Source organism: Pteropus vampyrus, unplaced genomic scaffold (assembly GCF_000151845.1).
Source record: "Pteropus vampyrus isolate Shadow unplaced genomic scaffold, Pvam_2.0 Scaffold55, whole genome shotgun sequence".
NCBI lineage: Eukaryota > Metazoa > Chordata > Mammalia > Chiroptera > Pteropodidae > Pteropus > Pteropus vampyrus.
In genome coordinates, this window is record NW_011888836.1 from 6,611,205 (window position 1) to 6,629,902 (window position 18,698).

General features: G+C 32.6%; 1 protein-coding gene across 2 annotated transcripts in view; it reads left to right on the forward strand.

The window, feature by feature from the left end:
• The window catches only part of ROCK1 (Rho associated coiled-coil containing protein kinase 1), a 131,678-nt gene that overhangs the window by 73,015 nt on the left and 39,965 nt on the right, over positions 1-18,698 (forward strand). The window contains exons 11-16 of one of the 2 annotated variants that reach the window (XM_011360461.2): positions 2,859-2,919; positions 5,974-6,062; positions 7,805-7,853; positions 15,411-15,546; positions 16,710-16,801; positions 16,901-17,147. In XM_011360461.2, coding sequence (XP_011358763.1) covers positions 2,859-2,919; positions 5,974-6,062; positions 7,805-7,853; positions 15,411-15,546; positions 16,710-16,801; positions 16,901-17,147 — 674 coding nt within the window. The remainder of the gene's footprint in view (positions 1-2,858; positions 2,920-5,973; positions 6,063-7,804; positions 7,854-15,410; positions 15,547-16,709; positions 16,802-16,900; positions 17,148-18,698) is intronic. The other variant, XM_011360464.2, reaches the window with a different exon arrangement.

Below are 18,698 nucleotides of genomic sequence, written 5' to 3' on the forward strand. Positions count from 1 at the left end.
AATTATACAAGATCAGTATCAACTGATTAATAATCCTAATAAAGATTAATATAGTAGAATTCATTGCATTTGTAATTTGTGGTTTGTAAGTTATTTGTATGTAAGAAACCATTAGTAGTGGTATAGAATCTTTGCTTCACTTCATTTTTATATTAAATTTAAAGTGAACTTCTAATATTATTTTTAGCTGTAGCACCAGTTGTACCTGATTTAAGTAGTGACATTGATACAAGTAACTTTGATGACTTGGAAGAAGATAAAGGAGATGAGGAAACATTCCCCATACCTAAAGCTTTTGTTGGCAATCAACTACCTTTTGTAGGATTTACATATTACAGCAATCGTAGGTAAGTATGCTAAACATTGATTTTTAAGAATAGATACTAATTTTGTTGTCATTTTAAGAACATTTAAATTAGATTTAATGGTATATCTTAATATACCATTGATATTGCTAGCACTTTATATTTAAGTTCTTTCAGGATATTGCTTTTCAGAAATTGTTTGTTGAATGATAGGCTAAATATCTTAAGTTATAAAAATTAATGGGTTAAAAGATTCTATTAATACTGATATTTTGGTTAATTTTCTTATCCAAAGGATTCTGGTTTTAGAATACATTTTGAAACATAATTTTCTAGCATTTTCATCACTATATTGATGTTACCAAAGGCCTGTAAGTTTTAGTTCTTCAAAGATTGATTGCTTCCAAAAACCACTAAATGAATTCACCATGTCTTATAGCATGCAAGACCTTGTGACCTTAGGCAAATAACTTTAAACCTTTTATACCTCCGTTTCCTCAAAAATAGGGATGATAATAATATTTGTCTCATAGGGTTGTTATAAGAATTAAGTAAATCAAAACACAATAAAGCACTTAGAACAATGCTTTGCATGGAATAAGTAAGCACTGAATTAATGTTAACTTATTAGTATGAGCTAATGTTAGCTTTAGTCTTTTCAGTTGGACTTGACATATAAGTTAAACATTTAACATTATTTCCCTTTGCTGAGCATTTATTCATTCAACAGACATGTTTAACAACTTACTCTTTGTCAGGCATATACTAAGCAACAAGGTACAGGGAGAGGGTAAATAAGATATAGTACCTTCTTTTGAGATGCTCATATCCTAGTGAGGAAATAGATAAATTGTAATAAATAAATCAGTATAGGTTGGTGAGTGCTACACTATAGAAATATGAACAAAGTGCTATACCATTACCATTTGAGTCAAAAGTTTTATATAAGAGCTGATTCAGGTCAACTTTAGAAAACAAGAAGGCAGTTTAGTCCTGGCTTATGAAAAATTTTCCAGTAACCGAAATCTAAGACAGTACTGAATGCTTTTTGTTGCATCACCAACCAAGTAGGTAGCGCTTGAGTTTTGACCCTTAGAAAAGTCCAATGTTTTAATAATTTCCACCCTAACACTTCATGAGTATAATACTGCAGCTATTTTATATTAAAATACATATACAGAGAAGCCTCAAAGTGGTTTTTGCTGAAGCATCCTCTTTTTTGTGTATTTTTATCAATTATTCTGTCTTGGTTTCTGAAACACTCAAGATGTTGAGTTAATTATTTTATTTAGGTTTATCTATATAAAGGTAATTTTGAATTAGATAAACATATATATTATTTGTACTACGTTGTCATGCACTTGATTATGTTGTCTGGATTTTCTTCGTATGCATATGTTGTATATCCCAAACTACTCAGTTTCTTAAAAGTAGAAATTGTACTCTGTTCTTAATTACCACTGTCTTATTGAGTAATATAGTGTTGTTTAGTAATTGCTTATTATGTAAATGATTGAAAGTATGGTTGTGCTTAATAAAGAAAAAATGAGCAAAATATTAATTAGCCTTACTGTAATATGTAAGTATAATTTTGAATTACTGGCATAAAATAGGAAACTTCTGAAATTCTTACTTCTGAAATCCAAACATACTTTCAATTATCAAGGGCAGAGTTCTTTATTGCCAAAGTATAGCTGAATTAAAAATTTTAAAAACAGTCTTAAACTTTTAGCTAAATTCCTAATAATCTAACATCTTTGTCATAAAGTTTCCTAAATGAACAGATTCTATATAAAAGCAATAATATAATATGCAAAAGAACTTTGAAAGAAAAAATAAAACAAGAAGTAGAAGAATGAATGAATGTGTACAGGTAGTATTCTTCTTACATTTCCAGTGCTGCAAAGATATCTTAGAGATCAAGTGGTGTGATCTAATTTAGATTCTTCTGGCATTACTATATACTTTTATTTACATAATGCAGAATCTCACACTGAATTTCTGAGCTACTTAATAGTGGAATTAAATTGTACTTCATCTAGATTTGTCATTTATTACATGGAACTTCTTTTCTACAAATCTGCTACGTAGCACCTTGTCATCTCCTGATTTTTTGATTATCTAGTTGATCTGAATAATTTTCCAAGGAAACATAGAAGTGACATATTTTCCTGTTACTTATAGAGCATTGTTATATGTGTTTAATGATAGTTAAAGGACACTTGATTATCCTCTATTAATTAATATCTAGTACATTAACATCTGTCCCATAATAGCTATAAAGTATACTGTAGCTATTTGGTATCTTTTTGAGAGAGCTCTCTTGGTTAACCAAGGCAGTGACTGTAGCAATGGTGATAGTAGAAGTATTAATAGCAGTAGCTGGAGCATAGTGGAGGAAGTTAGCAGAGGCAGTGGCAGCAGCAGTAGTATCTCTTTACCTGTACTGTTTTTAAAAAGCAGAGCAACTACAATACTGAACAAAAAATAAACGTAGTATTTGTTATTGGTTGTTATTGTTTTGTTTACTCTTAAAATCTATTTTCTCCCCAGATACTTGTCTTCAGCAAATCCTAATGATAACAGAACTAGCTCCAATGCGGATAAAAGCTTGGTAAGCATTTTCTTACTGTTTTTTAAAAGTTGTCTTGTGGATAATATATTTTCTGTGCATGATATTAAATAAGCATGTATTGCTTCTGAATACGTAGTTAGTGAACTTAAATTTGTATAGCACTTTTCACCTACCATATTCTCTCCAGTTGATTTTTTGCCTACATATCAAATGGGATAGTATATGTAGAGGCATTTAGTAAACTATAAATTACTATACAGATAGGCAGTGGTAGTTTTTCTGATCCTTGAAATTAGGAATTTATGATAAATCAAGGTATCAATCAGGGTCTTAACATGAAAACAGATGGCACTTTCAAAAGATTTAAATGAAGAGAGTTTTGTGTGTGATTAAATAACAACATTTATGACTTTAATCATTTTTTAAGTGTACAGTTCGGTGGCATTATGCACCTTCATGTTGTTGTGCAACCATCACCACTATCTGTCTCCAGAACCTTTTCTTCATTCCAGACTAAAACTTTGTACTCATTAAATTCCCCATTGCTCCCTCTACCCAGCGCCTAGTAACCATTATTCTGCTTTTTCTCTATGAATTTCACTGTTATAGGTACCTTGTATAAGTGGAATCATACAGCATTTGACTTTTTCTGATTGGTTTATTTCAGTTAGCATAATGTCCTTAAGGTTCATCCATGTTGTAGCATGTATCAGAATTTTATTCCTTTTTAAGGCTAAATATATTCTGTTGTATTTTTATGCCGTATTTCATTTATTCATTAAATGAAGAGAGTTTAATGAAGGGACTATTAGCAGTGGTATGATCAGGGTCAAGGGGAGCAATAAATAATGGGTGCTAAAGCACCCACAGATTAACAACAATGGGAAGCCACTGCCTCTAGTCTGAAAAGACAAAGAGACAAATCTTATCGAAGGAAGTCTAGAATCATAAAAGGAGGGGCATAGAACATAGAACACTGTAATGCAACAAGAATGTGGGGAGAGTGAATAGTGTTTTGTTTCTCTCACCTTCTGATTTCCTGCTAGTATTCGTAAGCTGAAAACAGCCTTGGAATTATAGGGCAATGGAATTCAGGTAAGATAGTCTGTAGATTTTTAGGTAAAGAAGAGCAGAGAGTGGATCTTCAAGGCTAGAAGGGAAAAAGGGCAAATGGATAATAACTGCATTATTTGTCCACTGAAAATTAATGAAAGTAAATATTAGAGACTTGAGTCCTTTCTCTTATTAAAATCACTCATGTTCATGAGACAGAGGTTCAAGTCTTACTTGCTTACATTTGAGAAGATCCTTTTGATTTAACCAGACTTTCCTTATAAATATCAGAAGTAAATACTTGGCCATCCTTAGAGCATTTTTTTTAAATTCTTTGTGTTCTGTAGCCTACATAAGTTTAACTGAGGAAGGGAGTAGGTAGCAGTGATTTTTAGAAGCTTATGTAATTCTTCTTTTTCTCCTTGATATATTTACCCTTGAATGTAAGAGAACATTTGATGGGAAGGGAAAGTGAGAAAAAAGTAAATGAACTATTTTAGTACCTGTTAGCTATTTTAGCCATCTTTCTCTCCTAAGTTCTCATCCCAGTAGAGCTATTTGCCAAGCCGTATAGCTAACAAGGGCTCAGAAATCTTTAAAATTTAAACACCTTTAACCTAGGGAAGGTGACAGTAAGGAGTTTCTGTAACCCAGCTCTTACTGTAGGATTAGTGATACGTTAGGACATCAAAAAATATTCAATGGAATCATGTTTTGGGGGCTGAACTTGTTCAGTGGTGATTGCCGTAAGTTTTTTTCAGTGGCTGCTCGCTAATTTTTATCTTTGGCTTTGGTAAGATCACGGGAAGTAGAAAGCATCAACATGCCTACTATCTCTGTTAACCTAGAACTGAGTACAAAAGTCAACTAATTTAATTTTCAACTCTTCCTTCAAAGCCTTCTAGCCAAGATGCTAATGAACAACTTTGCAGTTTCCAAATACGATGAATAATTTTCTTTCCATATTTTCATTCTCGCTGCATTTGACACTGACTATTCCCTCCTTGGAACCTCAAGGTTTTGTAACTCTTTCATGTTCCCATTCTTTCTTTTTTTCTTCCTGTCTCTTTGGATTTATTTTCAGTCCTTTTTGCAGTATCACTTCTCTGTCCCCTCATCCCCTTTTCTTCCTCCCTCCCTCCCCCTTGAATTATGAAATGTTTCTCAAGGTTTCTTTTTGTCACCACATATTTCGCACTGTGTGTTTCCTCCTCTTCATTCCTACCACCTCTGCCTATTATCAGACCTATATACTCTTTTGCCCGAACTATCTCAGTAGCTGTTACCTGGTTGCTTTGTTGAGAATTTCTCTACTCTCTATTCACCTTATTACTGAATTGATGTTTCTAAAATGCCAGTATTATGTCATTTCCCTTTTTAAAATGCTTATGTGTCAAAGCTCTCAACTCCTATTCTTATATTCAAGGATCATAACCCCATTCACCTTTTTAGATTTTGTGTGACTCATTCTCCCTGTTATATGCTCTGCCTATACTTAATTTCTTTCCATTTCCTAATATATTTTCTTCTGCCTCTCTATTTTTGGAAGGCTAAAATGCCTTCCTTCTACGACCTTCTTTGGTAAATATTTCTCATCTTGTAGGTCTCATCTCAAACATTATACACAATCTTGGAAGAATTAGATTGGCCTCTTCTCTCCTCCATAACATCTTGTATGTAATTTTATTATCACTTATGACATTTTATTACAATATTTGTGTATATGTCTTTGGGTTATTGTAGGTTCTTTTCACCCTCTCATTCCTCTATGCCCCACTGTTTAATTATTAGCTTCATGAGAACAGGGACCAAATCTTTTTAATTTGTATTACTGATGCCTACCACAGTGCCTGATATATGTGTAGGTGTTGGAAAAAATTCTTGTTAAATTAAAAATAAAAATTTCAGATAGAAAAAGGGGAAGATCGAACCAAATAATTCTCTCCTAAACAGATGTAAAATGGTAACATAACCTTGCTATTTTTAAATTCTCTATGAGTATTCTTAGTAGAATGAGTTTTGTTTTGTTTTCAATTAAAGCAGGAAAGTTTGCAAAAAACAATTTATAAGCTGGAAGAACAGCTGCATAATGAAATGCAATTAAAAGATGAAATGGAACAGAAGTGCAGGTGAGAATACTTTATATGTTTTTTACGTTACAAGTGTATAGCAAAGCTTATTTTAAAGCTTTCACTCTGTAAACACTAATAAGTAGACATAAGTAAGGTGAGGGTATAAAGGTTGCCGCTGATATACTGTCAATGAAGAATATCTTAGCTAGAATTACAGTAATATTTATGTCAGCATTAATTTTAGATATACTTTCCTCAGAATATTTAAAGTACATTTGCTCCTCATAGTCTTTATTAAAAAACTATAGAATCGATTCACTTAGTACCTGATTTATTGCTTTTCTTTCTCATTTTAATTAGCTGGCTAAAAGAGCAAATTAATTTACATTAAATAAGATGCTTTCTAAAATGTAAATGTTGAAGATTAAAATTCACTAAACTTTTGATGCAGACATTCTAATTTCCTCTGTGATTCTTTAGAGCAGTAAATCAGAACTTTTTCCTATAATCCAAATATAGTAAGTCTGTATATTTATGAAAATATAGAAAGATTATTTTAAATAACCTAGCATAATGGTGAGTTACTTATTAATTACAAACAATAACTTTTTATAATTATATTTTTAGTGGATAGTGCTGAATAAATGAAATACGGAGGTAATACTGGAGATTAAGTATACAACAAACAGAATAGGAAAAACTGGCAATTTTGTGATTCTCACTGCATACCATTTCTGATAGATTAAATAGTTAAGTGTATAATATAGACATTTTTTATAAAAGCACTTGAATATAAGCAAATAATTAATTGATGCCAGGATTTGGAAGGAATTTCTGAGTATAAAATATGGAAATAAGGAGAGAAAATGGATAGATATTATTGTATAAATGTTGAGAAGTTCCTACATCCCAAAAATATTACAGTCGAAATTAGAAGGCAAATGATAAACTGGTGGTAGTGGTGGTAGTGAGGATCAATTTGAGGAAAAAGTAAGAATGGCTAAAATGGCCAAAAATCATATGAAAATGTGGGGTGACTTGGGGGAAGCCTAAAAAGAGTCTGGGAAGGTCAGTAGAGTCTAGATCTTGGAGGACTTTGTTTATTTTTACCCAAGTTGCAAGTGAATGTATTTATTGATTTATATGTGCCACCTTTCTCTTCATTTACTTAATTTTGTATTAAAGGTTAAATGGCTAATTTTTGCTTAGTAGCAAGTACTGTATATTGTATTCAGAAATCCTTAACCTGGAATCCATAGATCTCTCCCTCAAAGGGTCCATGGATGGAATTTGAGGTCTTTAAACTTGGATGAGGAAAAAATTAATATTTTCTCTAACTTAAAGTGAAATTCAGCATTTCCTTTAATTATGAACATAGGCTATAATCCAATTATTTGTGGTAGCTGTGAATTTTTTATAATAGAAATTACAAGTATTTTCTCATAGTTGTTAGTTGTCCCTAAATATCATTTATGCTCACCACTACTATGAAATTACTGCCATAAGATCTTGTGATTTACTGTATTAACAAAGAAGCACACATAATACTGAATCATACTTTTTTTTTTAAGTTTATGACTACATTTCAATATAATTTTGGCTTCTTTTAATCCTATGTATTTATTTTATGCTTCTACAAATGTTCTGAAAAAAGGCCATAGGCTTCACCAGACTGAGAAAGAGATCCATAGCACAAAAGAAGAAATCTTAGTTAAATGGAAAAGTAAGAAATAGGGGATTCCATCCTGGTCAATAAAAAATAAACATATTTCTAATCTATATTGCTTTTGTTTTTACAGAACTTCAAACATAAAACTAGACAAGATAATGAAAGAATTGGACGAAGAGGTACTTTTTTTTAATTTGCTGATTTTTTAAAAATTATTTTTTTTATGATGACATTGGTTAACGAAATCCAATAAGTTTCAGCTATTCACCTTAACAGTAAGGCATATATATATGTACACTGTGTGTTTACCTCTCATAGTTAGATTTCTTTTTGTCACCACATATTTGACCCCTGTTACCCCGTCTACCTCTCCCCTTTCTCTGGTAACCACTAGTCTATAGTCCATGTCTATTAGTCCCGAAGAGGTACTTTTTATTGTCTAATCAGAAGTGGGGCTTTTTTATTTTCCTTTTCTTTTGTATTGTTTTGCTTTCTGAGAAAATTACATTTGAACTTTATATGTGGAAATACAAAGAATTATGATGAAAGCTACATTGGAGCTACAGATTCAAGTTATACAGGTTAGATTATACTTTAGTTTCTTTTATATAGTTTTATTCTAAAACCATGATGAAATTTTAGTACAAAAATTTCATTTCAATGGTTCTTCATGATTGAAAGGTGAAAAAGGAGCAAGAGAATCAAGAGATCAGAAATCGAATCTGCAACTATAGTAGAAAGAGACAAATAAGAGAGAGGAAAGAATACTTAAAAAAAACTGACATTAACATAATTTCATGTGACCAAATGGGAAATATATTGATTTTTAAATTATTCATGTTTTCCATGGTCGCCTAGCAAGAAATTTTTATCAGGAAAACACAGCATAAACATTTCATTATACAAATGTTTGTTTGCAAATATGTAATACATTTTCATTCCTTTTGGTTGACTTGTAAGTGTCTTTCTACTGACTCTATGAAGAGTCCCTGAAAAGAAATATACTCTCTCTAGTCTTCCTCTCATTGATTGCTTCCTTGGTCCTTTTTAGGTTTAATCTTTTTGATGGTTTTTATGCTGTCATAATTTTCTCTTCTCTTAAGGAATAGTTAATATCTGTCAGTGGTGTTTTTTTAATCCCTCATTTGTAGCTTTGGATATACATGTAGTTATCTGAGAAGATTCAGGTAATATTTTACCAACTTGCCATTGGTCATTGTGTACTTAGCACTATTTATTTGACTAAGTACTTAAGAAATAATTTTGCATATCCTCTACTTTTTAATTCACTTCTAAGACAGAAAGTTCACGTGTGCTAGGTTCAAGTTGTTCAGCTTTCCAAATTCAGAGTAGAAAGAGAGATCCTAATTATAATATTAGAATACAGTAGTCCCTTTTTACCTGCAGGGAATGCGTTCCAAGACTCCCAATGGATGCCTGAAACCACAGATAGTATTGAACTCTATGTATACTATGTTTTTTCCTTTATCTACATATCTTTTCACTTAAAGGAAGCACTTTACAGCTTCCTTTGGCATATCCAAATTGCCAGCATCACTACTCTTGCGCTTTGGACCATTATTAAGTAAAATAGGATTATTTGGACACAATGATACCACTGTGATACTACCGTGACAGTAGGTCTGATAATCAAGATGGATACTGAGTAACAAGTGGGGAGCATGTATAGCGTGGATCTGCCGGACAAAGGGGTGATTCACATCCTGAGTAGGATGGAGCAGACAACGTGAGATTTCATCACACTGTCTAGAATGCTGTGCAATTGAAAACTTATGAATTGTTTATTTCTGAAATTTTCTATCTAATATTTTTGGATCACAATTGATCGAAACCTTGAAAAATGAAAGTGCAAATATAGTCCTGCTCTGGAAAGATGGAGTAAAAGTACTTTCCCTTATTCGTCTTACAAAGAACAGCTAAAAACTGTAGACATATGAAACAAATATAAAAAGATTCTGAATGGTAAAGAGAAGGCCGACCAGCTAGAGTACTTGGGTCTCAAGAAACAACACAGAAATGAATACTATGGGTTTTCTTTTTGCAGCATATATCCCAGACTGGTTGCTGGAGAAGCCAACAATCTGGAAACACCAACAAGCACAGACAAGAAAGTCAATCTCTCTAGCCAACAGAGCAGGAGAAGGGCAAGCTAACAAGTCAGAAAACTTTTACACAATCACTGCTCTAGTCAGCCAAACACAACATAAAAAAATGTAACCCCACCCCCACCAGCAAAGGCCTGGACTTCCAATCCTCTGACGCAGTGGTGTCAGAGAAGGTCCAGTGGAAAGACTTTATCATTTCTACTGGGCAGTGACAAGCCTTTCCCCACCTCTCCAGACAATGTCATTGGCAACCATGTGGGGAATCTAGGTTTTCACTTGCACTCAGCAGCAACAAGGCACTCCTCCTTCTCCCTGCTGGGCTGGTGTCAGAAAAGGCTTGGTACAGAGTTTGAACCTTCAGCTCTGAAATAACAAGCGTACCTCCTCACAGCAATGTCTGTAGAAGTCATGTAGGCAGTATTAACAAAGAACCCTACCTCCTCCCAGCCATTATTTCATCAGCAGGGGACTAGTGGGGTACCAGAACTTTCCTTTGCACCCAGCAGTAATGAGGATCCACACACTCTCAAGCTCTGTGTCAATAAAGATCAGGTGGAAACCTAGATTTCTACCTCCTTCTGGCAGAAATGAGGCAGCACCTGCATAATCCCACCAGAACAGTAACAGAAGAGACCTGCTAAAACAGAAGACTTAAATAAGACCCACAGTATCATAACATAATACCAAAAATGCCTAGGTTTCCATTGAAACAATAAACAGGCAATAAACAGATGCCAACATTGACATCTGACATAAATGTAAAAGAATCATCACAAATACGTTTTGGTGAGCAACTACAAACATGCTTGGAACAAATGAAATTTTTAAATTAGAAAGCATCAGCAAAGAAATAGTCTTCACAGGGACGTAGATGATATAAAGTAGAACGAATCAAAAATTACAATAGCTACATGAAAATGTCAATGGATAGGCTCAACAGCAGAGGGAAGGATACAGAGGAAGGAATTAGAGAACTTGAAGATAGAACAATAGAAATTACACAGTCTGAAAAACAGTGAAAAAAAGTGTCAGAGCCTCAGGGACTTGTGGGACCATAGCAATTAAAGTTCTAACACTTGTGTCATTGGAATTGTTGAAAGAGAGGAGAAAAGTGGGGACAGGAAGAAATGGCTGAAAATTCTACGAATTTGACAAGCCGTGGACCTACACAAAAAAAGACCTACAAGAAGCTGAGCAAAGTACAAAAAGAATTAACCCAAAGATATCCACACCAGGACATACAATAGTCAGACTTGTGAAAACTAATGACAAAGAAGAAATCTTACAGCAAAAGACACTTATCTAGAAGGGAAGAATAACACATATGACAGCAGATTTCTTACCAGAAACCATGGAAGACAGTAGGAAGTGGCACAGCGTTTTTCAAGGGCTGAAAAAAGGAACTGTCAAGCCAGAATTCTGTGTGCCCAAATGAAAATCTTGGCATTCTCAGATGAAGGAGAACTTAAGAGAATTTATCATCAGCACACCTTCCCAAAAAGAATTGCTAAAGGAAATTTTCTAAATAGAAAGGAATTGGTAAAAGATAGGATCTTGACATATCAGGAAAGAAGAAAGAACAACAGAGACTAAAAATATGGGTAAATACATTTCCCTTCTTGAGATTTAATGAGGTTCTCTATATATGAAATAGTTAAGATAATTATGAATAAGAAGATAAAGAGACATAAGGGAAGGTAAAGGTTTTACACTTACCTTGAACTGGTAAGTTGCCAGCAGTATATTGTGATTAACTATGTACTGTATATATAAATGTAATACCTAGAGCAGCCACTAAAAAGTTATAAAAATTGATACACTGAAAAACACTGTAGATAAATCTAGACTTCCAAAAAATGTTTAAATAACCCACAGAAAGACATGAAAGAGAAAAAAAGATCAAACAAAAAACAAAAATGGGAGACTTAATTCTAACATACCAGTTATTACATTAAATGTAAATTAAATGTAGCAGCAATTACAGATGTCAGGGTAGATTTTTTTAAATGACCCTAACTATATGCTATCTACCAGAATTCTCTTCAAATGTAGCAATATATAAGCAAATTGAAAGTAAGAGAATGGAAAAATATATCATGCAAACATTAGCAAAATGAAAGCAGCAATGGCAATATTAGTATCAGTTAAGGTAGACTGCAGACAAAATTATTAGAGGCAGAGAGGTTATATTACATGATGATAAAACAGTCAGTCCACTAAGAAATTTGTATTCACCAAACAACAGAGCTACAAAATATGTGAAGCAAAAGCTAATAAAACTGAAAGGAGAAATAGACAAATTCACAATTATTATTGGAAACTTCAGTACCACTTCATACACAAGAGAATCTGCAAATGTAGGAGAATTCAGCACCATCAACCAACAGGATCTATTCAACATTTGTAGAACCCTCCACCCAACAAGAGCAAAATACCCGTTCTTTTCAACATTCAAGGAATACATATCAAGATAGATCACATCCTGAGCAAATGTCTATAAAATTAAAAGAATTGAAATCACACAAAATGTGTTCTCTGACCAGAAGGTAATCAAATTAGAATGAATAGCAGAATGATACGAGGCAAATGCGAAAACACATGGAAACTAAACAACACAGTTCTAAGTAATCCATAGGTCAAAGAGGAAATCTTGAAGCAAATGAAATAATATGTTAAAGTTAAGTTAAAAAGTTATGGCTGGTCATCTGTTAAAAAATATTTGAGCAATGGAAGTGAAAATAAAACCTTCAAATTTGTGGGATGCAGCTTCCCTAGTGCTCTAAGTGAAATTTGTACATTCAATTCTTGTATTAGAAGAGATTAAAAGTCTTAATCACTTAAGCTCATATTTCAAGAACCTAGAAAAAGAAGAGCAAAATAAACCCAAAGGAAGGAAAAATAAAGATAAGACCAGAGATAATGGAACTGAAAACAAAATAGAGAAAATCAATGAAAACAAAAGCTAGCTATTTGGAAAGATCAACAAAATTGACAAACCTGTAGCACGGTTGACAAAAAGAGGACACAAATTTTCTGTATCAGGAATAATAAGGCGTATTACTACAGACTCTATAGATATCAAAAAGATCATAAGGGAATACTATAAAGAATTCAAAACATGTAAGTGTGAAATTTGAACAGACTAATTTCTACAAAAATATAAACTATCACAACTCAAAATGTGAAATAGATTATTTGAATGCCCTATATAACTATTAAAATGAATTCATAATTTAAAAGCTCCCCAAAAAAGTAAACTCCAGAATCAGATGGTTTTATTAGAGAATTCTACTAAGTGTTTTAAGAGTTAACACCAATTCTATACTATCTCTTCCAGAAAATATAAGAGGCGAGAACACTCCCCAATGAATTTTCTGATGCTAAAATTACCCAGGTACCAAAATCTCATAACGACAGTTAACAAGTAGTGCTGTAGCAATTAGCTATTCAATAGGCCAAGATATGAACCTCAACTTAAGTCTCACGTCTTACGTAAAAATTAACTCAAAACAGATCATATTTTCAAATGTGAACAAAAAATATTAAATTTAAAAAAAAAAAATAGGAGAAATCCTTGGGACTTAAAGTTTAATGAAGAATTCTTAGATATGACACCACAAAAAATGATCCATATAAGGAAAAAATTCAATAAATTGGACTTCACCAAAATTTACAATATTTGCTCTGTGAAAGACCCTGATAAGAGGATGAAATGACAAGCTATCGCCTGGAAAACAGTATTTGCAAACTACAAATCTCACAAAGGACTCTGTCTAGAATATTTAAAACTAAAGCTCTACAGTAAATAATCAAGTTTGAAAATTGGCAGAGGAGATGAAACATATATTTCATCAAAGTGGATTACAAGCACATGAAAAGATGCTTAACGTTATTAGTCATTAGAGAAATGCAGATTGGAACCACCATGAGATAACACTATATAACTATTAGAACAAGTAAAATTAAAAACAGTGTCAATACCAAAACTGACAAGGATGTGGAGAAACTAGATCACTTATACATTGCAGATGGGAATGTGAAATGGTACAATTGTTCTGGAATATAGCTTGGCAGTTTCCTGAAATACTAACATGCAACTACCATGCGACCCAGCAATTGTATTTTTGGGCATTTATCCCAGAAAAACGAAAACTCATGTCCTCACAAAAACCTGTACACTACTGTTCATAGTAGCTTTATTTGTAATAGCTAAAAACTAGAAACAACCAAAATTCCCTACAGTAGGTCAGTGGATAAACAAAGTTTGATATATATGTACCATGGACTACTTACTCAGCAACAAAAAGAATGAACTATTGATAAACACCACTACTTGGATAAATCTCAAGGGCATTATGTTGAATGTAAAAAGCCAATCTCAAAAAGTCCATACTATATGATTCCATTAATATGATAGTCTCAAAGTGACAAAATTATACAGACGGAGGGCCCATTATTGGTTGCCAGGAATAATATGGTGGTGGGAGAACAGAAATAAGTATGTTTATAATTAGTGGTTGGAAGGAGATCATTGTGCTCATAGAACAGTTCTGTATCTTGATTGTGGTGGTAGTTACATGAATCTACATAAGAGATAAAATGATGTAGAACTACATACGTACTTTATTACCAGTGTCATTTTCCTGATTTTGTTATTGTACTATTGTTACACATAATGTAATTATTAGAGGAAAATGAGTGGAAGGATACATGAGACCTCTGTATACTATCTTTGCAACTCTTCCAAATTTATAATTATTTCAAAATAAAAAAGTGAAAAAAAAATGATAAAACCTCGGAATTGGAAAGACTTTATGTGATCTCTGTCCAACTGTACAAAATCTCTCTGGCAGCATCTTACCTAAAAGACAGTTTTTGCTTAAAGATAGGAAAGTTCAGAAAAAACATGCACTTCAGGATGACCAGTGTGGAGTCTTAAAGATAAAAATGAAGCATCAAAAGCAGAGTATGCTGATAGTGGTAACTCAGAAACAGAAAATAAAATTTTAAGTTATAGAAGTTTCTTTTTTAACCCTCCTCTTTCCTACAGTTTTATTTTCTAAAATATATATTTCCTTCATAATTTTAATATGCATTAGTAGGTAGATACATAGAACGTCTTAGCAAAGATAAAATGTTACTGAGGCAGGGAGAGGATAAAGGGAGACACACAGGGACTAATGAACTTAATGCACACATTGTAGCATTTGGTACCATTTGAGCTTTGCACCATTGAATTATCAAATATACAATTGTCTAATCCTTTCATATTTCATATCTTAAATATAGTATTGTAAATAAACATTTTGATAGCATAATCTGTTATGATCTTCTTAAACTAGTAAAGTGACTTTCAATCTGATGAGTTGTTTTTTATATTTATGGATTCAAATATCTCTGAAAGTTTTACATACCTAGTTCAAATAGGGAATTCTCACTGTCTTATAAGGCAAGCTGGTTCTGTTATTAGAAAGTTGTCATTAGGGGGTAGTATCTGATTTTGAAACAAAGAAATCTATCTTAAGTCTTTGTGTGTTGTGTGTTTTTTTAAGAAGTGTATTCTGTCAAATAAGTATTAATTGCAGTGGCACCTTGTCATTATAATTTCAGGGGAATCAAAGAAGAAATCTAGAATCTACAGTGTCTCAGATTGAGAAAGAGAAAATGTTGCTACAACATAGAATTAATGAGTACCAAAGAAAAGCAGAACAGGAAAATGAGAAGAGAAGAAATGTAGAAAATGAAGGTAAATTGTTACTTCTTTTGAAAAGTGCTGGAATTTCTGTCTAACACTATCTTTGATGTCTTTGTCATGAGGTTATCTTAAATTTAGTGCCTATGAAATATTTTTGAAGCCATAATGCTAAGACATCTCATGAGCTAGAGTAGTGATTTTCACCCTTACTTGCATATTGAAATCTCTTGGAAAGCTTTGAAGAATACTGATGCTTAAACTCCAGAGATGCTAACTGATCTAGACATATGACCTGAGCATCGGTATTTTTAATAAGCCCTCTAGGCACTTCTAACAGGCAGCCGCATTAGAGAACTACTAACCTAGAATTTCATGTGTTTTAATGTTAGTGTTATAAATACATTTAAAATAGCTTTCTACACCCTTCGATCCAGTGATTTCACTTCTAAGAATTACATAGATAACTTGTGCACAAGCACACTGATATAAAAACAAGGGTATTCATTGTAGCATTTTTCTAAATGTCAAAAATTACAAACAGTATAAATGTAATCAGTGATATAATAAATTTTGGTATACCTATATGGTAGAGTACTATGCATCTTATAAAAAGTATCTCCTAGTACATGATATGAAAGAATCTCTAAGCTGTATCTTTAAGTGGAAAATAGTACAGGTTATTTAAAACAAGGGTGCTTGTCTATATAGTTTAATTTGTGTATACATATACAGATATGCATGTGAAAACATATATGTATTATATGTATGTTTTTATGTGTTAAGATATGGGTACATAGACTATATTAGGAAGGGTATAAAAGAAATTAGTAATAGTTGTGACTGAGGAGAAAAATTGGACTGGGAGATGATGTGTGGAGGCAGGAAGACTCATTCTGCACCATATCCTTTTGGTACCTTTTGAATTTTGAACCACTTTAAGAATACTGAACTGTTCAAAGATTTTTACTATTCAAAAATAAATATTAAAACTAGCTTTATAATATTTCACTAATAGATTGGCCTTAGGAATAAATAATTTGAAATACAATCATAGAAACAAATAAGTACTTCCAAGATGAAATTTCACTTTGGGAGTGGACCTACTGTAGCTGACTATTATGGCCTAAGACTAAATTTTATTTTTTTTAAATAGATTTATATGTTTTCTCCATGAAAACTTTGTACTTTCTACATTTTATTTATTTCTTTTCTAGTTGCTACATTAAAGGATCAGTTGGAAGACTTAAAGAAAGTAAGTCAGAATTCACAGCTTGCTAATGAGAAGCTGGCACAATTACAAAAGCAGGTAAGTTTTTTGAATGTGGTTTTTTTTTTTTTTAATTATCAATAAGTTTGATTGTATATTTAGTGAAAAACCTATTTTCTTGCTCTCTTTTTTAAATAGCTAGAAGAAGCCAATGACTTACTTAGGACAGAATCAGACACAGCTGTAAGATTAAGGAAGAGTCACACAGAGATGAGCAAGTCAATTAGTCAGCTCGAGTCCCTGAACAGAGAATTACAGGAGAGAAATAGAATTTTAGAGAATTCCAAGTCACAAACGGACAAAGAATATTACCAGCTGCAAGCTGTGTTAGAAGCTGAACGAAGAGACAGAGGTCATGATTCTGAGATGATTGGAGACCTTCAAGGTAATATTTTTTCTTACTGTGGTAAAATATACATAACATAAATTTACCATTTTAGCCATTTTTAAGTGTACAATTCAGTGGTATAAACTACTTTCACATTGTTGTATGACCATCCCTACTATTCACCTCTAGAACTTTTTTTTCATCACGAAAACTTTATACCCCTTATGTGGTAGCTCCCAGCTTCTGGTAACTGCTGTTCTACTTTATGTGTTTATGAATTTGGCTATCTCATAAAAGTGGAATCAGACAATATTTGTGCTTTTGTGTAGGTCTTATATCACTTAGCACAACGTCTTCAAGATTCATCCATGTTGTAGCTTGTATTAGAATTTCCTTCCTTTTTAAGGCTGAATAATATTCCAATGTATGTATATGACACATTTTGTTTTTCAATAGAAGGTAATTTTTTAATTTTTTTTTTTTAATTGTGGTTAAAAGCATAAAACTTCCTATCTTTAACATTTTTAAGTGTAAGATAATATATTTTTTATATTGCTCTCATAAAGAAAATGACCTTGGTAAAAAATTGAAATGGTTAGCCATTTTCCTCTTTCAATATAATGCCTACAGTTGTATCACATTGTAATTTCAATCTCACAGGCACCCCTGTGAGGTAGGTAATGTGGATATTTCCAATTTTACAGCCAGATTACTGAAAACTCAATTTTAAAACATGCCTAGTTCACAAAAGTCATACTCAAAATGGGACTAATCTGGGCAGAGAGGATTATTACTATTAAAACCTGGGAATTCCTCATTCATTGTTGGTAGAAATAGAAAATCAATTGTAGAAATAGAATCTCATTACAAATAAAGAATTGGGTGCTGAGAAGATTAGGACTAGAGATATCGGCAGTCTTTGTGTGTCTAAAAGAGAAAAGATTGAGTATAACTAATAATGAATAAAGGAACAATTTGTATAATGGTAGTAAAATTCAGTTTTGTTTTTCGTTTTTTGTTTTTTTTTCAAAAAAATGCCTGGTTTTACCCACTTCTCATATATTCTATTTTGTAGTTTTATTAGCAACAGCATCTATACTACCTAATCAAACAGATATGCATGGAAGTTGCCAGATCTTTCAGGGAAAAATGGGGGTGGGGTAGTCCATTTTAACCTTACTCACAGGATGGGAACATAGTTTGGGGTCTCATGAGGCTTGATGATTAGCTATAATTCTGTGGAGAGAGGTCAGGGTCAGTTTTTGTGACTGTGGAAACGGAAATTAAGATCTCTCGTTGGTTCTTAGCTGAGGAACATTGTGCAATTCTATTTCTCAGGCACTAGGCTTAAAATAGATCTAACTATAATTAAAAAAAATAACCTCATTATATGTATTAGAAAAGCCTCATACTTAAGTTGCTTTTCTAGACCTTTTTATATACAGCTTATTAACTCTGTGAAAGTCAGTTCATCTGCCTTGTTTATCTATAAAGCAAGGAGAGTAGAGTAGGTGACCTCCTATCAATCCTTCCAGTTCTAAAGTTGTTTAAGTCTATGATCTTCCAGATATAACCGAGCTTTGAAGTGCATGCGTTAAAGAAACTGTC